At 45.9% G+C, this 23,559-nt stretch overlaps 3 protein-coding genes across 3 annotated transcripts; all 3 read right to left on the bottom strand.

Moving 5' to 3' along the window:
* Positions 1 to 158: 158 nt before the first annotated feature.
* Positions 159 to 12,635, bottom strand: xk (X-linked Kx blood group (McLeod syndrome)). The gene is made up of 3 exons (XM_047047815.1): positions 11,945 to 12,635; positions 8,615 to 8,877; positions 159 to 3,553 (listed from the first exon to the last, which is right to left on the bottom strand). The coding sequence occupies exons 1-3, from the start codon at positions 12,187 to 12,189 to the stop codon at positions 2,625 to 2,627; spliced, it is 1,437 nt and encodes a 478-aa protein (XP_046903771.1). The 5' UTR covers positions 12,190 to 12,635; the 3' UTR covers positions 159 to 2,624.
* An 887-nt stretch (positions 12,636 to 13,522) lies between these two features.
* Positions 13,523 to 17,241, bottom strand: LOC124485855 (lanC-like protein 3). The gene is made up of 6 exons (XM_047047709.1): positions 17,116 to 17,241; positions 15,943 to 16,350; positions 15,691 to 15,814; positions 14,427 to 14,624; positions 14,120 to 14,327; positions 13,523 to 14,006 (listed from the first exon to the last, which is right to left on the bottom strand). Exons 1-6 carry the CDS (start codon positions 17,239 to 17,241, stop codon positions 13,847 to 13,849), a joined length of 1,224 nt encoding a protein of 407 aa, XP_046903665.1. The 3' UTR covers positions 13,523 to 13,846.
* A 4,487-nt stretch (positions 17,242 to 21,728) lies between these two features.
* On the bottom strand, positions 21,729 to 22,670 carry LOC124485625 (olfactory receptor 10A6-like). The gene has a single exon (XM_047047337.1). The coding sequence runs from the start codon at positions 22,668 to 22,670 to the stop codon at positions 21,729 to 21,731; it is 942 nt and encodes a 313-aa protein (XP_046903293.1).
* Positions 22,671 to 23,559: the final 889 nt, after the last annotated feature.

Genomic DNA, 23,559 nt, shown 5'->3' with positions numbered 1-23,559 from the left:
AGATCCCTGTAACCGCAGCGCACTCCCTGACCGTCCAGATCCCCTCTCCCAACTGTCTTTCCAGGTACCCAACTGTCCCACCAGGAAAGGCTTGACCAAGAGTTTAAAAACACATTTACCTTTTATCAGTTTTATTTTGGGTGACAAACAAGCCCACAGATGGTTTAACATTTTATTTTTTTACTAAGCTTGTGATTGCCTCAGTAAACAGAGCACAGGTCTGTTCGTCCTGATATCTGGAAACTGGTCAGAGCGGTGTAGTTTGAACAGATATAAATTTACTTTCTAGAGGGGACACCTGCCTTTCCATTGTGTGTCAGCTCTTCACACAAGACAACAATCTAAAACCCCATATCTGAACCAAGATCGACTTTATTTTCCTAGGGATCTGAACTATTCATGTTGTCTCAGAAAGGATTCTGTAGTTTACCACTAGAGGTCAGTGTAACCTTTTACAAAAGGTGTATGATTAAAGTACACACATGAAATTACTTAACATCAAATCTCTAGAAATAGTAATCTTTTAAATACTACTTTTAATAATTTGACCTCTTTTTTATTCACATTAACATTAGGTTTCCAAATTCAATTTGGCTCCAAGGATTGTTTCTCTTTTTATACATACAATGCAGACCATCATTGGAATACTTGACGTTGAGAATCCTTGTGCAACTGCAATGCAAAAGATAGATTGAGAAAAAAAAACTGCCACAAAATGTAAAAACACATGAATACATGTTAAGATACTTTCTAGGCTACAGACACGTTTTACCGTCCCATAAATCATCGACTTTTAAAATAGATATTGTGCAATTCAGAGTACTGTTAGTTCCTATAGTAAGGAAACGTAATCAGCATTTGTGGACAGAAAGACATACAGACACAACAGCATGGTTTAGCAAATAAGCACCAATTACACCCAATCAAAACACCTCACAACAACAACCCTGCTGCTCTCGCAAGCCGAACCAAAAGCAACAGAAATGCTCGGTGGGAATCGTGCTGTAAACGTGCAGGCATGTGACGCGTGGAGAACTGATGATGTGTGGCAGTTGTCATGCATTAACATACTGTATGTGTTAGATAGGAGATGGGTTAGTCCATCATAATACAACAGTGCATATTGAAGAGATCCCCCCCCCGTATGTCTCGGTCACCACAAGCACAAACACACACACACGTCACAAAAGCAGCACGTTATGATAAAGCTCTTATCAGGAAGTATAAAAGCAAATACTTGGTCGCAGCCGTGAAAGTAAAAGATTAAGAAATAACCTTGTACAAAATCGTTTTCCGACTCCACTGATATTTACAGTCATACAGACAGTCCTCGGATGAGATTCTGTCTTTAGTATTAGGCTCATGACATGCACAGTTCCCCCCCCCCCCATGCTGATGTGAAACACTTCAATACAATCATTCCCATAGCATGGCTCCTCTTGGTCAATAATGCAGCATATTAAGTGGATGTGAGAGAGGATGAAGGCCGTCTAAATCTACTTATAAGAAGGCTAAGGTGGCAAAATACAACTCAGCATCCTCCTCTATATCTACCTGAGCAGATTACTCTGGGCATCAATGAAACTCTCTAAATCACACCATCTTTCCTTTCTGCTTCCTTTTAAGAAACTAGTCATCTGAACCTAGATTGTGCCCAGCTATGTCAACATCACATTTTGCCTCAGAGTTACAAAGCAGTTCTTCCTGGATTCTTGTGTAGGCCTAAACAGGGTAAGGCAGGAAAGCTCCAGTAACCAGCTCACGTTCTCATAGGACCCGTGTACTCACACTTCCAACTTGACCTGTACACAGCTGATCCACTCAGATCGAGGACACGTACAGTAAAGGGAGTGGTTCTGAAACATCCTCTGGACATGAACGCAAAGTGAGGTCACATGTTCATACAGCTGGGCCATGGTTGCTGGTTGTGTGGAGTTGAGCCAAGGACAACACTATTTTCCTAAAGTGATCCAGTCTGCAGCTGGGAAGTCCCTCATGTAAGATCTCAGGGGCTTAGAAGGCCGGCAACAATGAACTTTGAGAGAGGACTCCAAGATCTTCGTATCAATAAAGTTATTTGCAAAAATTCCTAGATTATACATTGCCTGGTCTTTAAATTCAATACAATATTTGATAATATTTTATCAATTTTCCTTTCCCAAGTTAAAGATGAGCTCTTAGTTTAGTTATTCTGGTTCAATACAAGGGTTATAGACAAAAATATTTTGGCCAAAGAGAAAGGTCAGGTTGGGATGATGAGGTTGAGATCTTAAAAGAGTTTCGGAGTGTAAACTTAAATGACAGCTTTGAAGGATCAGTGTGGCACTTAAAGGGTTTCAAAGGGTGACAGACAGTATGAGTTGTGTTGCCATAGATAGAGAACACAGTGTAGTCTTCTCTATGAGCCAACCAGTCTCTTCAAGATGAAACACAACCAATCAGGTCTGGTCACGCATGATTGGAACTCCATGCAAGTAAGCTACGCAAAATGGTGACCTTGTGTCCTTGCATCCGTGTTGTCGGGCAAATGAGTTCCCATCATTCTTTTCAGTATTTCCACAAAGCAAGTATGCAGGATGGCATTTTAGCATGTATGACCTTCACTATGTATGTAGAATATAAAATCAGGCTGAACAATGGCCAGAAAGATCACCATTCATCTCCTTCTTCACCCGGTCCAAGTCATCGAGTATATCATAGGCCACCGTCTCGTCCATCGTGTCATACATTGTTGTGTCATTGGGCTCATCATATGTCATGTGTGTCTCACTGGCTGCCTCTTTGTGGTTGGTGGGATCAGGACCTGGTGGTTCCAGAGCAGCCTTCTCCATCGCCCTGGCTTCTATCCTCTCTGGGTTTGATTGGCAGATGAGGCAGAGCAGGGCGGAGCAGTCCCAGAGTCCCTGGGTCATGTTGGAGGAGAAGAGATTCCTACACGGGTGGCAGAACTGGTAAAACATCAGCATGAAGAAGATGGCCATGGCGTAGGCCAGCAGCAGCTGCAGCACCAAGAGTGGAGCGCACACAAACTCGTAGAAGTCCGTCTTGTTGACGTACCAGAGGAGGAGAAGCGAGGCGTTCTCGGCGAAGCGCAACATGTAGTAAACGGCCATGCGGTACCAGTTCTGGGACTTGTTGATCAGATCCGGGTCGTTGAGCTTCAGCTGCACGGCCGACCAGCAGAACATGTTGATCCCGGCGTAGAGGAACGTGAGCAGGCAGAGGACGATGGTGGTCCCCACCCGCGTCAGCGTCTTCTCAATGTTCTCCGGGAAGGGCGAGTGGCTCTGCCAGAACAGCACCCAGGGGTAGAGGAAGAAAAGCAGGAAGTTGACGAGGACGACGGGGAGGACCCAGAGCTGCAGGACGGAGCTGAACAGGACCAGGACGGTGACACGGGTGGCGATCTCAAAGCTCCGCCACAGGAAGATGCAGAGGTAGGCACCGGGGCTGACGTCCACCTCGTAGTCGTCGTACTTGATCTTGATGGCCAGGATGTTGCAGCGCAGCGCGCCGTAAACGATCGACAGCAGGGAGATCACCATCAAGGTGCCTGAGGGAGAGAGAGAGAGAACGAGAGCCAGATTGAATGGGTTGGAATGATGTATACAGAGAGAGTAAGAGAAAGTGGGGGTGGGGGAGAGAGAGAATATAGACAATGAGAGAGAGAGAGAAATGAGATGGAGAAAGAGGTGAGATGGAGAGACAGATGGTGAAGGAAGAGAAAGAGAGGAGGTACAGAGAGATGGGAGAGGTCAAAACACAAGGAAGTACTATGTGTCTGAAGATCGCTCTTCCACAGTTGAGAACAAGTGATGGATTCAAATCAACAATGAATGACCTGGACTCTAGTGAATGAAAGCCTGCCTTCAAGGCTGAGCCCAATCAAGTCGCACAGTTGTCAGCCAGGCTATCACTCAAAGAGCTGGAATGGATGCTCTGGTCTACATAGAGCCCTGACCTAGCTCTAGTAAACCTGCTACCTGCTTCATCAGAGCTGCTGATCAACTCGGAGGAAACAATCATTACTCCGGTGTAGTCTCTGACACACCATGCATGTTGGGTGTACTTTTACAGAAACAGTCAAATAAAACTCTCACTTCTGTTCTGAAGAAGCAGATCTAGCACAGACGAGGATTAGAGTTGTTCCCTGTCTGAGGTTTTTGGGGTCTTACAGTAAAATACTTCCCTTTTTTGTCCCTTTCTGAACTGTGACACCAACTGCTTCACAGCTCAGAGGTTGCCTAAGACCAGAGTTTAAATAAGACAAAATGTATTTCAATCCATCTCTCTCTCCCTTCTTTCTCTCTCCCACTGTCTATTCCACCTTATATAGCCCTGAATTCGTCGTCGTCGTCGTCGTCATCTGCCGCTTGTCCGGGGATCGGGTCGCGGGGGCAGCGACCTAAGCAGGGAGGCCCAGACTTCCCTCCCCCCGGCCACTTCCGCCAGCTCTTCCTGGGGGACCCCAAGGCGTTCCCAGGCCAGCTGAGAGACATAGTCCCTCCAGCGTGTCCTGGGTCTTCCCCGGGGCCTCTTCCCAGTGGGACGTGCCCGGAACACCTCACCAGGGAGGCGTCCAGGAGGCATCCTAATCAGATGCCCGAGCCACCTCAGCTGGCTCCTCTCGACGCGGAGGAGCAGCGGTTCTACTCTGAGCCCCTCCCGGATGACCGAGCTTCTCACCCTATCTCTAAGGGAGAGCCCGGACACCCTACGGAGAAAGCTCATTTCGGCCGCTTGTATTCGCGATCTCGTTCTTTCGGTCACTACCCATAGTTCGTGACCATAGGTGAGGGTAGGAACGTAGATCGACTGGTAAATAGAGAGCTTCGCCTTTCGACTCAGCTCCTTCTTCACCACGACGGACCGATGCAGAGCCCGCATCACTGCGGACGCCGCACCGATCCGCCTGTCGACCTCGCGCTCCATTCTTCCCTCACTCGTGAACAAGACCCCGAGATACTTGAACTCCTCCGCTTGGTTCAGGATCTCCTCCCCGACCCGGAGATGGCACTCCACCCTTTTCCGGTCGATTACCATGGCCTCAGATTTGGAGGTGCTGATTCGCATCCCAGCCGCTTCACATTCGGTTGCGAACCGCTCCAGTGAGAGCTGAAGGTCACGGCCCGATGAAGCCAACAGGACCACATCATCCGCAAAAAGCAGCGACCCGATCCTGAGGTCACCAAACCGGACCCCCTCAACACCCTGGCTGCGCCTAGAAATTCTGTCCATATAGGTAATGAACAGAATCGGTGACATAGGGCAGCCCTGGCGGAGTCCAACCCTCACCGGAAACAAGTTCGACTTACTACCGGCAATGCGGACCAAACTCTGGCACCGGTCGTACAGGGACCGGACAGCCCCGATCAGGAAATCCGGTACCCCGTACTCTCGGAGCACCCCCCACATGAGCCCCCGAGGGACACGGTCGAACGCCTTTTCCAAATCCACAAAACATGTGTAGACTGGTTGGGCGAACTCCCATGTACCCTCCAGGACTCCGCGGAGGGTATAAAGCTGGTCCACTGTTCCACGGCCAGGACGAAAACCACATTGCTCCTCCTGAATCCGAGGTTCGACAATCCGACGGACCCTCCTCTCCAGGACCCCTGAATAGACTTTCCCAGGGAGGCTGAGGAGTGTGATCCCCCTAAAGTTGGAGCACACCCTCCGGTCCCCCTTTTTAAAGAGGGGAACCACCACCCCGGTCTGCCAGTCCAGAGGCACTGTCCCCGATGTCCACGCGATGTTGCAGAGTCGTGTCAACCAAGACAGCCCTACAACATCCAGAGCCTTAAGGAACTCCGGGCGGACCTCATCCACCCCAGGGGCCCCGCCACCGCGGAGCTTTTCAACCACCTCGGCGACCTCAGCCCCAGAGATAGAAGGGCCCCCCCCGATGTCCCCAGACTCTGCCTCCACGTCGGAAAGCGTGTTGGTGGAATTAAGGAGGTCTTCGAAGTATTCCTTCCACCGATCCAGGACGTCCCCCGTCGAGGTCAGCAGCGCACCATCCCCACCGTATACAGTGTTGACAGAGCACTGCTTCCCCCTCCTGAGCCGCCGGATGGTGGTCCAGAACCTTTTTGAAGCCGTTCGGAAGTCATTCTCCATGGCCTCGCCGAACTCCTCCCATGCCCGGGTTTTTGCCTCCGCGACCGCCAAAGCCGCGTTCCGCCTGGCCTGCCGGTACACATCAGCTGCCTCTGGAGTCCTACCAGCCAATAAAGTCCGATAGGCCTCCTTCTTCAGCTTGACGGCATCCCTCACCTCCGGAGTCCACCACCGGGTCCGAGGGTTACCGCCGCGACATGCACCGACCGCCCTGCGGCCGCAGCTCCGGTCAGCCGCTTCAACAATGGAGGCCCGGAACATGGCCCATTCGGACTCAATGTCCCCGGCCCCCCCCGAGACATGATCGAAGCTCTCCCGGAGGTGGGAGTTGAAGCTCCTTCTGACAGAGGGTTCCGCCAGACGTTCCCAGCAGACCCTCACATTACGTTTGGGCCTGCCAGGCCTGACCGGCGTCCTCCCCCACCATCGAAGCCAACTCACCACCAGGTGGTGATCAGTTGACAGCTCCGCCCCTCTCCTCACCCGAGTGTCCAAGACATGCGGCCCCAAGTCCGATGACACGACTACAAAGTCAATCATCGAACTGAGACCTCGGGTGTCCTGGTGCCAGGTGCACATATGGACACCCTTATGCTTGAACATGGTGTTCGTTATGGACAAACCGTGTCTAGCACAGAAGTCCAACAACAAAACACCACTCGGGTTCAGATCGGGGGGGCCGTTCCTCCCAATCACGCCCCTCCAGGTCTCACTGTCATTGCCCACATGAGCATTGAAGTCCCCCAGGAGGACGAGGGAATCCCCAGGAGGAGCGCTTTCCAGCACCCCCCCCAGAGACTCCAAAAAGGGTGGGTACTCTGAGCTGCCGTTTGGTGCATAAGCACAAACGACAGTGAGGACCCGTCCCCCCACCCGAAGGCGGAGGGAGGCTACCCTCTCGTCCACCGGGGTGAACCCCAATGTACAGGCGCCGAACCGAGGGGAAACCAGTATTCCCACCCCAGCTCGACGCCTCTCACCAAGGGCAACTCCAGAGTGGAAGAGAGTCCAGCCCCTCTCAAGGAGACTGGTTCCGGAGCCCACGCTGTGCGTCGAGGCGAGGCCGACTATATCTAGCCGGAAACTCTCTACCTCGCGCACCAGCTCAGGCTCCTTTCCCGCCAGCGAGGTGACGTTCCACGTCCCTAAAGCTAACTTTTGCAGCCGAGGATCGGACCGCCAAGGCCCCCGCCTTCGGCCGCCGCCCGTCTCACACTGCACCCGACCCCCATGACCCCTCCTGCGGATGGTGAGCCCACTGGAAGAGGGTCCCACGTTGTCTCTTCGGGCTGTGCCCGACCGGGCCCCATGGGAAAAGGCCCGGCCACCAGGCGCTCGCCATCGAGCCCCACCCCCGGGCCTGGCTCCAGGGGGGGGCCCCGGTGACCCGCTTCCGGGCAGGGGCAACTGAGAACCATTGTTGTATTTCTTCATGGTTGGTTTTTTGAGCCACTCTTTGTCTGGTCTTTCACCTGGAACCTGTTTGCCTTGGGTGACCCTACCAGGGGCATGAAGCCCCCGACAACATAGCTTCCAGGATCACTAGGACACGCAAACCCCTCCACCGCGGTAAGGTGGTGACTCAAGGAGGGGTCAGGGGTGAGCCCTGAATTCACATCAATTAATTGATGCAACCCTCAGTATTGGAGAGGGAGTTACATAACACCACTTTGACTCATGCAAACACCATCCGCTTAGTTCCAATATGGCACTTAGCTAATCAGCCCACGCCACAGTGTTGCCCGGCACTACTGGCTGTGGGATATTGCAAAGGGAAGAATGTGGCGGGGGTGTGGTGGGGGGGCTGGTATGAGTTTGAGCTCAGAGGACCAAGGAAGAAAGATGAAGGGAGATGGAGGGAGGGAGACAGAAGGATGTGGGTGTGGTGTAGAGCCTGTCTAGAGGTGCAGAGTACCAGCAGAGAGCTTGTTCCCTTTTAACTTGTTTCTAGAGAGAAGAGTCCGCTGAGGCCTACTGCACAGGAACATGCCTGCGGTGTACATATACAACATCACCCACGCGTGCAAACACTCACACACAAACTGGCTCTCCCCGTCTCCCTCTCTCTCTCCGTCTCCCTCTCTCTCCCCGTCTCCCTCTCTCTCCCTCTCTCTCCCCGTCTCCCTCTCTCTCCGTCTCCCTCTCTCTCCCCGCCTCCCTCTCTCTCCCCGCCTCCCTCTCTCCCCGTCTCCCTCTCTCTCCCCGTCTCCCTCCCCGTCTCCCTCTCTCTCCCTCTCTCCCCGTCTCCCTCTCTCCCCGTTTCCCTCTCTCCCCGTCTCCCTCTCTCTCCCCATCTCCCTCTCTCCCTCTCTCCCCGTCTCCCTCTCTCCCCGTCTCCCTCTCTTCCCGTCTCCCTCTCTCCCCGCCTCCCTCTGTCCCCATATCCCTCTCTGTCCCCGTCTCCCTCTCTCCCCCCGTCTCCCTCTCTCTCCGTCTCCCTCTCTCTCCGTCTCTCTCTGTCTCTCTCCACACACACAGAGATCCCCCCCCTTACCTCTGCCGACGGACACCTCCCGCTGCAGGACGCAGATGTACAGCTGCAGGGTGAGCTGGGGCGCCGAGCCCAGGAAGGCCTGGATGACCGAGGTCCTGGCGAAGGCTGCTCGGTGCGTGAACAGCTTCCCCTCCGCCTGTCCCACCTGCCGCTCCACCTCCTCCGACTGCCCCCCCCGGGGCACCTTCCTCTTCCTGGTGATGCTGACATAGGGCTCCTCCATGCGGCCCACGCTTCCGTAGATGCAGAAGGCCTCCAGACACCTACGGCAGAGCAACAGGAAGTAAGGATGAAGGGGTTTGTCTGCCGTTGGATACAACTATGTCGGGTACGCCCAGCATCTGCTGGGTGTGTGAGGGGAATAGAAAACATATGCAAAACACGTAAGCGCTCACGCACGCAGCTGCCCTAAAGAATGTTTACTGGCAGTGGACCACACCAACGGACACAAAGCCCCCTCAGATACATCATCCATGTCAAGCACAGATGCCCCGTCCCTCTCCGCACCTCTACTCTCTCACTGCCACATCCTGGAGCATGTCAAAAGCAGAACCGTGATCTATCACAGAGATCCAACGCCGTCCCAGCGTGTGTGTGTGGGTGGCCACAGCACCTCAGAGAGACGTTTCTAGGTTTCTCCATGTTGAGGCTGCCCTGTCATCTGCCAGTGCAGCACTCAAAAAGACTAAAGGCTTGGGTCTGGGCAGGGGGCCAAGGCTGTGTGCCTGTCCTGCCAGCTTAGCAGCCCACCAGGCCGAGACCGGGCCCAGCCGGGAGCTCTGTGTTCGAGGAGCACTGAGGGACAGACTGTTTATCAGGCTAAACAACACCAGGGCAGCATGCAACGATAGCTTGGGTCTCCAACTCAAAGGAAGATAAGCTAAAGTAAGCTGGGTCAATCATGGGCAGTGTACTGTATTTGTGTGGGTGTTAAGGTTGTGTGCGGGATTACAGACCCGAATGGTAATGTATACTTCATTAGGAAGGCATGATTACATTCAGTAGGTCTACCAGTGGTCTACGTACAGTCAAGAGGAGAAGATGTCCTGCTAAAGGAGCCGATTTGATGAGAGGAAATAAAAGCCCCCATGAATAATAAACAACCAGGAAACAGGGTCACACAGTCATTGGAGTGTGGAGCTAGATCAACAGCGCACCATATACAGTACTGTATCCAGTAGTGAGGAGATCCAGCATATTTGTATACAAATACAACTTTGGTCTCATTGGAATTGAGACCAGCAGACTACGCAGCAGGACTATCCTCAAGCCCCCCCCCCCCCCAATCCCCCCCCCCCTTTTATTTTTATTAAAGGGAGTCAGGTGGCTGAGCGGTTAGGGAATCAGGCTAGTACTCAGAAGGTTGCTGGATCGATTCCCGGCAGTGACGTGTCCTTGGGCAAGGCACTTCTCCCTACTTGCCTTGGGAGAATGTCCCTGTACTTACTGTAAGTCGCTCTGGATAAGAGCGTCTGCTAAATGACTAAATGTATAACTTTTTTTACAATGAGCAAAACAAAGAGTTTTTGCTCTAATGACATTTAAACCAATCTAGATAGCAGTCAGTCACAGTATCCCCAAGTCACAGTGACAGTAGCTCTGGGCGACCAGACTCTGGAAGTGTTGGATGAAATGCTTGTGGTTTAACTTGACGTTAAGAAGACAAATGTGCAGTCCATTAAAATGAATATCGGAGGAAGCCTCTCTGTCTCTCTGATATAACAGCCTTGCAGGGTGTGTTGACAGAGATAAGGTCCCTGCAGTTGCAAGCAGCAACATGTGCTATTCTTAGATGCTCTGCTCAGCAGAAGGGGTGAGGCAGGGGAGGCTGCAGATGTTTTTACACTGATGCTTGTTGACTCTGGGAGAGGGAAGGTGCTGGATGTGAAGGCCACTGCTGAGGAATCAACACTGCTGGGGAGGAGAATACCTTTCATATGTTACTCTGGTGGAAACGTCCGAGAGAGAAAGAAAGACAAGGGAGGGAGAGAGCCAGTCAGACAGACAGAAAAATAGACCGAGAGAGACAGAGGGAGAGAGACAAACAGAGAAAGGGTGAGACAGAGAGAAAGAGGGAGAGACAGAGAGAGGGAGACATCAGGGAGTGAAGGAAGATGACAGGGTCAGCATTCTAGGGTGAGGGTACTAAATAAGAATGGACTGCATATTAAAGTAGAACCATGAAACATCCTTTACGTAAACATCCTTTACGTAAACCCCCCCCCCCCCCCCATGATGGTTCCATCATAAATTGCTTCCCATTATTCTGGTTTAATTGATTTGCATATTCAGCAGCGGAGTGATCATTGTAGGTTTTTTTTCAGTGTGTGAGCGTGTCTGTCTAGAGAGGGGGATTAGATGACTACTCCTGCTGACACCAAGGCAGATGGCCATGCCATGCCAGGACTGGACAGCATAGGCCTGGACCAGGATGTTTATACCATGTTCTGCATGGCTAGGAGATGGGGCAGGGTGACATCACTACTGGGACAGAAACGGCCAGCCACCTTAGATTCCGTATGGTTGCTCTGTTGGCATTCAGGCTACCAATTAGGCCACTGAGCTAAAAGGGTCAACTCACTTGGCATTCCTAAATCAAAATCAATCAGGATATTAGAAAGCACTATGGAGATTGGCTACTGTATCTTGGGGTTTCCCCTATGTGGCTACAACTACTTTAACAGCTAATTGGACCTTAGAGCAGCATGATTTAATGGGTATGTAAACAAGTCAAGAGTATAACCTCACAATAATAAAGCTTGGTTCTCTTATGCTCTTCAGTCAACACAATCTCACAATCTGCTTGGAACTGCTTTCTCACGGCACCCTTTACCGCCATGGCTGAAGGGTTTTTGTGTTGCGGCAGTGGGTTGATGATGGTATTACATCAAACTCTATCGACGAGGGCATTGATCGCCCCTGCGTTTATTTTCGTCCTAAATAGAGGACTATAGAAGCTATAGGGCCCATAGGCAAACATTTGTTTTTTGTTAACGAGAGACAAAGGGCCAGCGACAAAGACGGCATTGACATGCTGTCCATGACGCGCTCCACATAACACAATCTGTAACCTAAACAGATTACGTGTTTAAATGGAGTGTCTGAGACACACACTTACAGTGCGAAAAAAGATAATCTAACAGTGACACGCCGTTAATGTGCCTCTGCTTTAATCCATCAAACTAGTTGCCTGGCACATGCCTTTAATCTCAACAGCAGTGGTAACTGGGAAGTGTCTGTGTCCCGCTGTGCTCTATTTTGGTAGCTCTGTTTGGGTTATGGAAAAGCGTTCAAACAAACAAGAAGAACCCCTGGAAGATATCCACCAACCTCACAATGGGTCCGAGTTGTAGAATATGCAGCAGAAGCACAAGCGGTCGATCTCTGCTGAGGTCCCGGTGAATAAAAGTGAGGGTCAGCTGCACGAGCACCGACGGCACAAGCGTAAACAGGAGCGTGAGCCCCTGCCAAATCTGGTCACCGTGGGAGCGGTACGTCGAGCTCAGATAGAGGGCGGCCGTTGTTTCGGCTGTGAACAGAGACACCGACACAAATATCGAACTGGGGAGTCGCATCCTCACTCACTGAGCCATCGGGAAAAGCGGACAGCTCCTTTCCCTAAAGATTTGCCTCCCCATGCCTTCGTGCACTGACCGAGAGCCGACTCCGTAACGGAGATGCTCTCCAGTCTGGAGCTTGCTGCGGTGCATCTATTTGACCGGTTGTTTTCGCGTCGTCTCCCTGTGCAGTCCCCGGGAGGAACTGTAGGTGGCGCGGTGAACACGCTGAGCACTCATTCGTGTAGAAACCGAATCGAATGCAGCTGTCTATGAAAGCAAGTTACATGTTCTGAATTTTAAAAGACATTGCATACTTAATTTAATTCAAACACTATTGAATTCATAGGATTGAAATTAGTCTTCAAAGGAAAAATATAGGCTACCTTACTTAAATGTATTGGTTTTGAATGAACCCTTTTCAAAATCCCAATGTGATTTTATTTCTCTGGTAGCCATCTTCGGATTCTCCTTCTTGGGTGTGCGGGTTTGCCACTCTTTCTTGGATCACATAACTGACGGTCTGTGCTCTCATAGGCCAGAAGTTGGTTCGATTGCATTCAGGCTCGATTGCATATCCTCTCCTTGGTATCCCGGATGTTGCAATCCAATCTTTCTCGATTAGAATTTTTGAGATTAGAATTTCACTGTTCGAATTTTAGGAGAGAATTTCGTTATTTTTACCCTGAAATAAAATCATATTGGAATTTACTCACTTAATTCAGTACAATATTTTGATGCTATGAATTCGGCGGTGTTTACATTTCAGTATTACGTATTCAATGCCTTTTAAAATTCAAAACATTGTCACTTATTTGCTTCCACAGCAGTCAGCCTTCAAAATCAGTCTCCATGTTAGTTGGCGTTATAAAAAATTAAATAACACAACAAATTACATTTTGGAATAGTTTAATAGTAATACGTTTCTAAATGATTGTGAATCAATTGCACATTAGAATTGACCATGCAATAGACTATATAACAATAAATAATAAAATCAAGACCAAATGGCATATACTGTGCATATAACAGGGTTGCTTAATCTCAAAAGAACTAGGCTGCAACTTCGATTTAAAGGTTTTCTTCAAAAAAACAATATACAGTGTGATGTACTTTGAAGTTGCCTACAATACACAATACTACATTCAAGCTAGCAAAGGCAAGTTCAAATATTGCAGGTCCAAATAGTAAACTGGGTATTTTAATCAACCTCCCCAGTCTGTATAAAAGAAACAGGCTTAAAGAAAGGATTGGGGCTGGTGCTCTAGAGTGTATTTCTAGTTTTTGCCAGGCCAAGCTGTGGAGGCAGTAAAAGGCATTCTGTGGCTGTTATTTGAGTTCTTTTCACCAATCCTATTAAGAAGGGTTGGCACCTAACTTGGAATAGTGTACTGTTGACTAACGGTGTGGTGTTTGTGTGCATGTCCTTTTTACAGAATATACAAATGTTTAAGGTAGAAATGTACAACCGCTCTGTACTTATACTAACAATAAAAATATCTACAATAAAACTATTTAATTTGACTAACTAACCATTTCACAACATCAGTAACCAAAGTGAAACACATACAAAGTGTAATAAAGCCTGAAAGCGATTGTTTCTATCTTTTCTTCCAAACTTAACTAAGCAAACCATCGATAAATATTGAAACAGGAGCAATGACTCAGTGGGGCTTCACACAAAGATACTAAAAAGTGGGAACTCTGCCTGGTCAGGCTGGAGGATATCTACCAGGAAGCAGACAGTGCCTGAGAGGCCCTCGAAGAGACTGTAAAAACTGGTAACCGAGCTGGAACCTGCCTTGAACTCATCCGTGAACAAGAACTCTGCAAACCTGGGGGAGAGAGAGAGAGAAGCCAGCACGTTCAAACCCGCTCAAATTACCTGAAGAAGAACAGGAGGAAGAACCAGGTGAGAGCATGTGTATGACGAGAATAATTTCCCTACCTTTGTGCTCGATAGATGTACTTCCTGTTTCCTGTGAGGCGATAGAGGAGGAGGAAGACGTAGGCACTGCCGGCCACTCCGTGGCAGATGCCAGGCCCCTTCTTCAGCAGCCCCTTCTCCCAGACCAGCTCTCCACAGCGGATGCACGTGTCCAGATACTGGGGCTTGTTGTTGATCAGGTAGGCCTTGGCAAACAGGTATGCCATACCTGAGGAGAGGAGAAAACAGGAGCAGTAGATTGTTTAAGTTTGGGTAAAGGCAACCGATAGGAGGAAAATATTGTGTTTGTTTATGCATGTGTGTGTACCAGGAGCCCCATGGCACCAGTGCACCAGTTCGTTCTCCTTCTTTATCATAGCACCCAGCTCGGCCGGCCAGTTACAGTTCTGCTCCTGGTTCATGAGGAAGTTCACACTGTGCCACACCAGGTTTCTTTCGACTCCGCTAAGCACCTCCTGGTAGGACAGCAGCATCTGAAGCACCGATGACAGCCCGTGGGCTGCACCTGGGGTTCAAAACACACACATAAACACACACAAACCAAAGATAACATAAAAGACAATAACAAATGTATCCAGTGACACAGTAGGTTGACCTACCTCCAGCCAACAAAGAAGAGTGACATGCTGACTGTATAGATGTCTTGTGTTGAAAGTATGAATTCAAAATGTCAGTTATCAGTCATATAAACCTAAATGCTATCTGGACCATTTACAAAATCCTGATCTGCTCTCAATCCCAGCATGCAGTGCAGTGTTTTACATGTAAAGTGACAGTTTGTCTGGGTTAAAATCGGATTATCTAATCCCTACAGTATTGGTGATGCAGCAGTTATTTCACACAGACACACACACACGCACACACGCACACAATTCCATTAGAAACAGCAGGCAGATCAGGGCCTTTCTCTGTCCTGTCTGGACACATGCAGAATGGAGCGTGCTGCTGGGCGAACAAACAGGCTGTGGTGGAGGGGATCGTATTTACAAGTTTTGTATCAGAGGTCTTTTACAGTTGGAGATACCTCTGGGGAGAGATGCTACAAACACAAACAGGTTCCTTGAAGAAAGGGCATGCGGTTGTGCTGTGCGTGTGTGTGCTTGTTTTCTGTACCTGCAGCCAGGTATGCACTGAATCTATGAAATGTTTTGACATTCTATGATATCCAAGCTGGTTCTGCATCCATGCAAGTGTCACCCAGGGTTGTGCTGTGCTTACTATGAACTGTGTGTTGGTGTAAAGGTTACTGAGGATCTTCAGCTGTGTTCTTCATCATGGGGATAACAAGGGAGAGCAAAGTTTCAAAGCTTCAAACATTACAACCAACATAGTTATGGCCGCTTTCCCCTTCCCCTATGGTGTCCCCTTCATTCCTATTTCCTATCTTCCTAGTTATTGTTTTAAGCTTACTTTTACTCATTTTGTTCAGGCCATTCCTACAGGTCCTGTCCCTCTAAACTGTCCCCATCACAATAAAGCAGAATTGCTGAAACATATTTATTTTTTAAATGTATTTTCCTAATGTCTGCACTGTCCAAGAGGTTAATACTGTTCAGATAAGACTATCTTACCGAGGTATTCGGTGCCATAGTAGGTGAACATAAGAGGAAAGGGCTTTCTTCTCTTTCTGGCATACTGTTTGCCAGATTCAATGATGGCTTGGCATATGGCCTTGACTTGATCCATGCTAAGAATCTGTAAAATTAGATTTAATGTTATATTTGATGCTGAGACGTTTATGCTGTTGTATTTTGGCCTATTCTTTCAATTAAAAGAATAGTGAGTGAGTGTTATGTGTGTGTTTTATACACAGGCACGCTCACCTCTATCGCCAACTTCTGTTTGAGCACTACGGCAGCGCAAAGGTACCCCGCGCGGCCAACGAAAAGCTCATCTGAGCCACACTCAATGAAGCTGATGGGCGCGCACACCTTCCACAGATTACAAAATTTTGTCAGCGGCTTGACAAAGTCTGACAACCCCAAGGCTTTGTAGACCATCGCGGCCACAGCATAGATACCTGCCCCGCCGAGGAGAAAGGCGGCACTCATATTTTGGTCTGGCTCCACATCCACGTACCTCACAGATACGTCAACGATCTGCTTGGCTGTCTTGAGATAATTCTCTCTTTGCTTTGAGAACAGAGGGCATTCGGAAACGTGGTAGAGCATGTACGCCACTCCCGCAGGACCATCGTACAGCCCTCCATCACAAGCATTTAAATCAACCTTCTTCAATATTTTATAGTGCTGTCAAACGATTAAAATATTTAATCGCGATTAATCGCATTAATGTCATAGTTAACTCGCGATTAATCACAATTAATCGCACATTTCTATTTGTATCTATTCTAAATGTCCCTTGATTTCTTTTTGTCCCATTCTTTTTTCAAATTTTAATGCTCTTATCAACATGGAAAAGTGGTTCGGATTGCTTGGTGCACATATTTTTTGTTATTGAAAACAACATTGCAATCGCCTGGCTTTGACGAGGGGGCGGAGAATTTGCATCATCTGTGTGCTTGGCCATCAAGTGGTATTTCAGACTGGACGTGCTGCAATGATAGCTCATTTTACAACGACAAAACACACAGATCACTTTGGTCTTGTCAATGGAACCATTTGGCAACTTTTTAAAAGTAAACTTTCCATTCAGAATCTTATTGGCATCCATTTCGGCGTCTCGCGCTCGCCATCTACTCAAAACGTAAACTTAACCTACTACCAGAGAATGTCTCATATCCGTAAACGGGCTCTGCTACTACGCTTTAGCCGGATCGCAAGCCAAACAAGTGTGTGTAGCGTGCCTGTTGTTTTGTTTCCGGTCTAGCTAGATCCGGTGTGGTGTTGTAGTTTTTCTAACTTCGGTAGTTGTTGCAACAGCATGTGAAAAAAAACTACAATGTTTGCTAGGCCAAAAAGAGCGTTAATCGCGCGATAAAAAAATTGACGCCGTTAATTTGGGTTTGCGTTAACGCCGTTAATAACGCGTTAAACTGACAGCACTAATATTTTATCTATGGTCGCTATGACAGCGGGTACCACTTTCTCGATTCCCTGACCTGCGAGAAGCGCACCTTGGTAGTCGGCAAAACGGTTTGAAAAACAACGAGCGTTTTCCATTACCAATCGAGAGATTAACTAAGACTAAGAACTTGGTTTTAGCGGTCTTCAAATTGAAAAATAAACCGTGAATGAAAGCAAATGGCCTATATTACACACACACTGCAAGGCTGACAGCCTCCTCTAAAACCCAGAAATAATAGGCAATGTAGAATCACATGATGGATGGAAAGCATCACAGACCCGGTTAAAAGGCTGAAATGTCAGTAGCAAGTTCAGCCTGGAAGTGGATAATAACTTGGAACACATGTTCTCATGATGCAGGAGGCAAAAATAACCCAGATTTATAGGAAACCATCTAACAAAATCTAACATGATTAAGTAATAGGTCTTACTATTTTGATGATTTTAACTTTTCAGTTCATGATTCGCCCCCTACAATACTTTGGTATACCACTAGATGGTGATGTAGACTAATTCTTTAATCTTACGCACAAGGACTGGCACGGTCTACAGACAGCTGTCCATGGTACTGAAGGCATTGTTGCCACGGCTGAATATGAGGAGCCTTTTGGTAAAGGATTCCGACTGTCGTTACACAAACACATGTGAAACATACACATTCACATATGAAACGTTCAGGCACATTCATACTACTGAAAACTCGCATCCACATAAGTGAAATGCTCGCATATATTTACATGTGTCGCATAGACACATATGAAATCACATTAATATGTGAAATGTTCACACACATGTAAATACTTAATATAGAAATGTAAACACCACCGAATTTGTTGGTTTTGAATTCATTTCTTTAAAATTGAAATATTCATTTATTTAAACGGAGAGAAAAAAACACAGAAAAAAACTATTTACATGCATGTGACAGACCATTCAGAATAAAGAGAAAGGTGCAATTTCTGAGGAAATTGTGACGTTTAGCCTACTTGCGGCCTCCCCAGCTGTCCATAATCTTCAGCTGTGTAACATCTACTATCAAACTGAGGTAGACACTGCTGCTGTTGCTGCAGCTAGCTAGTTAACATATACGTCAAAGTTGGACATGCAATAAGAGCAACTGCTCTTATTCTCTGCTTTACACTATAAACCCTTCATGGCTAACCTCATTATTACGTTTCTGGTCATGCACACACTTAACCACTGCAGAATATCCGTAGAAGTAATAGCCTAGTAGTAGTAATAGTGGCAGTTACTAGGGTAACTCTTCACCTGGAATGTCTTGGATAATGTTACGTTTGGTTCTTGCTCCTTTGTTCTCAGTGAAGACAGCGGAAGTCTTGAATGTCGTGTGAGATATAAAAATACGAAACAAAGGTTATTTTATACAGAGAAAATACATCTCATTTTGTGTAATCTACACCATGACCTTATGTCTGAAATCAATCGATTTGTTTGCTGCTTCTTGTGTTTAATTGCAAAACCACACGACATTGGAAGCCAATTTGCTGATGTGTAGCAGTATAGACCTACGCACCAGTTAATACCAGCCATAAAGGGGTCACACCGCATCTCAGCCGTCCTCAAACAGAAATCCTTTTCTACAAGCCAAACCACTATACCTTTACATATTACAATAATCTTGTGTTTGAAACAATGACTATGTGAACTGAAAGCATTCCATGAGGTTTTGAAAGAATGACTAGTTGCATTACAAGCGTGATCAGTTTGGATCTTTGCACTAAGAGTTTTGAAAATGTACACCTTACTTGTGAAAATAGTACCAAAGCGAATACAAAAAACTGTAGCCTAAGTCTGATATCACAGAAGTATTTTCATGATCAGACGACTAACCAACTCCTTATTGTGCATAATCCTACTGTCTGATACAGTGTTTGATTACTTGCTTCATTATTCTTGTAGGTAAAGGCCATTAAAGTTTATCACGTTTTAAGAAGATTACAATAACCTTTCCGTAAATTGACGCTTTGTTCACAATGTCAAAAGATAAGGGTCTCAGGGTGAACATTGTCTCAGCCTCTGTGTAATCATGAACGACATTCACTTCAAAAGGCATGTCTCAGAGATGGTAAAGTAGATGTAACATGGAATTACCCCCCCCCCACACACACACACACACACACACACACACACACAATCAATGGTGTTGTGTCATCCCTGGTTTTCCAGACCTACAGTTGATTCACACTCATCTCTGAAAATAGCATGAAATCTTAATATCTTCAGAATTGTACTGGAAAATCTCAGATATACACCATATTATTCTAATAATCTGTGGCCTACTTCCACACCCTTTACTTTTTCAATTACGTTTTTTCTTTTACAGAAAATTCTGAAAAAGTTATAAAGATTAGCAAGGATTTCATGCTATTTTCAGAGATTAGTGATTTCTTACCATTGTCTTTGATAATTTTTTGCCTTTTCAATCTAAACTGACAGGAGAACAAGATAGGAAGTAACAGAAACAGCAGGCAAACATACATCTGCCCCTCCCCCATCTGCCTCTCCCTCCATCTCCTTTTTACATCTCATGTCTTCCTGTCTTCAGAGGTGTCGTCGTTTTACTCCTCTCCATGTTTTCCTAATATCTCATCTGCACTTTTCATCCCGTGTGAGTACATCATGATGGACTTCAACTCTCTACCTCCCTCTAGTAACCATATTTCGCTACTACCCTAATGGTTGTCCCCTATGGAGGATTATATGGGCCAAAACTAACTAAATAAATACTTGGATAAATAAATAATTATATAACACAAAGCTTAAATAAATGACACAAAATATATAAATGTTACATGTATTTGTGTATATATATATATGTTTACGTTTTCATGTGTTTACATTTATTCAAAAGCCTCTGATTGGTGAATGAACAGTATTACACACCAGGCAGGCTCAACCAGTCAATCAAGCTCTCTTCAAGCTAGAGGGATCCTCTATCGCCTCACTCTACAGCTGCTAGGGGTGTGCGACACTGCACGATGTGGTATAGATCCGATACCAAGGAGTAAATACAGGGCCAGTATTGCCAATACCGATACTTTGGGCTTAGAAAAGCAGTGGAGGGGCAAAGTGAGTTTGAGCGAAGTTAGACGGTGTTTGCACAACCACTATGATGTAAAGGGAGTTGTGTTCTCAGTGTGGAATGAAACTTAAGTATCGATCTTATCACGCTATCAATCAGGCTATTGATACCAACGTTGGTATCGATAGTGTCGGTCTTAAGATCGATATGCCCACCCCTATGCTGTATCATCTCGCTGAGGATCGTGAACACATTTTCATTGATGTCTGTGTCAGTTAGGGCCAATGTAATTCCTATAATTTCAGCGAAGCTCTCAATATGATGTAAAAAAAAGTGAACTGGCGGGTGCCTCCATCTCTTCAGCTTCCGCCAACATTTCGACCACTGTAGCATTCAATATTTCATTCATTGAATCCGCACAAGGTGCTGCCACCTTGGAATAGTCAAAAGCAGTCGACTCAAGTTGAACCACCAATCAGAGGCTTTGAGCCGCCCCTGACTTTGTGACGGGGGGACGACAGATTTATTTTGCTGCAGGAAGTTTCACCGTGGATAAATGTAAGTATAAATACATAAATGTAAGTATAAATAAATGAATGTAAGTATAAATAAATAAATGTAAGTATAAATGAATACATGTAAACACATGAAAACGTAAACATATATATATATACACACAAATACATGTAACATTTATATATTTTGTGTCATTTATTTAAGCTTTGTGTTACATAACTATTTATTTATCCAAGTATTTATTTATTTAGTTTTGGCCCCTATAATCCTCCATAGTCCCCAACGTGTGTTTATTGCTGGTTGTAAATTTATAAGCACTAACCCTAATCTGAATTAACTTTAGACATAAATATTCCCGTTTTTGGCGTTATCAATGGACGTAGACCAAAATGCCTATAGACACAAGTGTATGGAATTTGCTATACAACCTATCAAAGCAATAAATCATCATGTTTTGTTTTGTTTGTTTTGTTTTTTTACAAAATTGCCTCTTGATACTTTTTGGGGTTGCAAATCGCTCATACAAACAACTTTACAGGCGACACTGCACCTGGGGCCTGAGCAACACATTGCTGGATTTGTTACTTCAGACGATGCCCGGTCCTCAAGATTTTCGCTACACAGATGTACAAATATACAGAGATTCTTGCCTTTATTTCCCCAAAACTCAGTCATGTTTTTGCTGTTGTGAAATATATATTTTCATGAATTAAACACAGTAGCCTAAATGCTGCTCAAAATTTAGTCTCACAGTGTAAATTGGGCCCACAATCTAGAATTAACTCCTACTGTAGGCTATATCATCAGTGGCTAAAGGAACATATTGAAAACCTTACAAAAATCGTAGTAGACTATTCCCATAAGAAGACAGCATTTAAATGTTGAAGTCTGAGATCAATTAATCTGAAAGTAAAGTGAACAATGAACAAAACTAGAAAACTAGAAATGAACTCATCAAAATCTCCTGATTTCTGTCATTCCTTTCAATTAAAGTAATAAAATGAAAGAATTTGAAATAAAAATATCAAATTGTTCTTGCATGGCATATTTTCGTGTACAAAAAAGTTTTACAATGTTGTCTGATTATTGACAAATTCAATCCATATAGTACAGGGTTAAAAAGTGGTTGGCACACCATGAAGTACAATGAAATAATACGCAAAACTGTTGGGAAATAAATCTTGTCAAATCTACTCTGCATAATCTCAAATAAACAGCCAAAGGAGAAGTTGATCAGAGAAGCCAGCTGTGGTGTGCATGTGCTGATGGCTTTCTGTCTGGTCTCTTTTGAAGATCTTAAACAAATACAAAAAATCTTGATGTAGGAGAAGGAAATGGGTACCAGAGGGACAGCAACTGACAAGAAAGTTCCAAATAGTCCATAGTAGTTATTAACTGTTGTGTCTGAACAGGCAAGTTTGACTAATGAATAGTTATTACAATATACTTTATCCACAATATTACCACAGAGAGTTAAACTTAAACTTAAAGATAAAGTGACGCTGAATTTAATGAAAGAGTAAATCCAGACTAGCATTATGATCATGAATACTCTGTTAGTGGTCATAATGACATGGTACTGCAAAGGATAACAGATAGAAACATACCTGTCATATGCCATGGCAGCTAAATTACAGAATTCAATTGATGCATAAGTGTAAATAATATATATCTGTAAATAACAAAAATGAGCAGGTACCACATGTGTGTCTGATAGAACTTGTACCATGAAGAAAGGCAAAATAGCTGCACTGCCATATAATTCATTAACAAACAAACTGCAGAGAAACAGATACATGGGCTGGTGTAGCTTTCTTTCCATGGATATCACCACTATAAGCATTGTGTTGGCTAAGACTATTGCAATGTACAACACAATCATTATAGGAAAATAAAAGTATTTCAATAGTCCTACGTTTTCATATGCAGACAGTACAAATGAAATAAAGAGAGTTGAGTTCTCCATAGCAAATGTGCAATTTTTGAAAACCAGGTAATTACATTTTAACACAATTTCTAATAGTTTAAAACTTTTTGCAAACTGACTGAAAGTCTACTAATTCCAATTTACTTGTTAGATCACATCTTATTTGATCCCTATCCCATTTACTTGAATACAATACAATTTGGTGTTCTGTACATGTTTCAGCTTAGTGTGTTAACATTTACAAGACAACTTGTTGTCCTATTTGGAACTAAGGAAATGTCATAACCATCTCACACCTAACAGCTATTTTACCCTCCGAGTCTTACCAAGTCCACTCTCTGTTTTACACTTCCAATAGTTCCCTGTCTTCAAAGTGAAAACTGCAGTCTAGTCAGCTGCAATAACGGTAACTGGCTAAGCTACATGGAGGAGCTAGAGTACTGATCCTTTATACTGTTTGGGAGGGACACAACCAGCCAATCAGACGGGCTCAGAGGAGAAACCCTTAAGATGGCTTTGCTATAGGTGAAGTAGGCAGCTGCCTAGGGCGCCATAAAGAGGGGGGCACCAAATACCGAAGTGAGCCCATTAAGTGCTTGCGTGTAAAAGGGCTATACAAATACATTTGATTTGATTTGATTAATTTCACTGTGTCGCACCACCAGCAGAGGGCGCCGAGGCTGGGTGGGGGGGGCGTCTCTCCGATTCGGCTCCGGGGGAGGGGGGGGGTGGGGGTGCTGTTGAAACATTTTGCCTAGAGCGGCGAATGTACTCGCGCCGGCCCTGCTTGTAACACTAGTGTAGGTCAGAGGTCACGATATTAACAAAATGTATAATGCCATAAAACTTTGAACAAGGAAAAAAGAAGGAACGTGAAGGCCATTTCTAGGAGCCCTATGTAAAAACCTAAACAAAAGCTATCTAGCAT

The sequence above is a fragment of the Hypomesus transpacificus genome, chromosome 23 (assembly GCF_021917145.1).
Source record: "Hypomesus transpacificus isolate Combined female chromosome 23, fHypTra1, whole genome shotgun sequence".
In the NCBI taxonomy this organism is placed as follows: domain Eukaryota; kingdom Metazoa; phylum Chordata; class Actinopteri; order Osmeriformes; family Osmeridae; genus Hypomesus; species Hypomesus transpacificus.
Note: the sequence above shows the minus strand (reverse complement) of the source record. Positions and strands in the feature narration are given on the sequence as shown.

Coding starts and splice junctions, on each gene's coding strand:
- xk (XM_047047815.1), bottom strand. CDS start 12,189: ATGCGACTCCCCAGTTCGATATTTGTGTCGGTGTCTCTGTTCACAGCC. Junction 8,878..11,944: donor CAACTCGGACCCATTGTGAG/GTTGGTGGATAT, acceptor GCTCTGCCGTAG/GTGTCTGGAGGCCTTCTGCA. Junction 3,554..8,614: donor GGAGGTGTCCGTCGGCAGAG/GTAAGGGGGGGG, acceptor TCTCTCCCTCAG/GCACCTTGATGGTGATCTCC.
- LOC124485855 (XM_047047709.1), bottom strand. CDS start 17,241: ATGGAAAACGCTCGTTGTTTTTCAAACCGTTTTGCCGACTACCAAGGT. Junction 14,625..15,690: donor CTATGGCACCGAATACCTCG/GTAAGATAGTCT, acceptor TTTGAACCCCAG/GTGCAGCCCACGGGCTGTCA. Junction 14,328..14,426: donor CTGGTGCCATGGGGCTCCTG/GTACACACACAT, acceptor TCCTCTCCTCAG/GTATGGCATACCTGTTTGCC.
- LOC124485625 (XM_047047337.1), bottom strand. CDS start 22,670: ATGGAGAACTCAACTCTCTTTATTTCATTTGTACTGTCTGCATATGAA.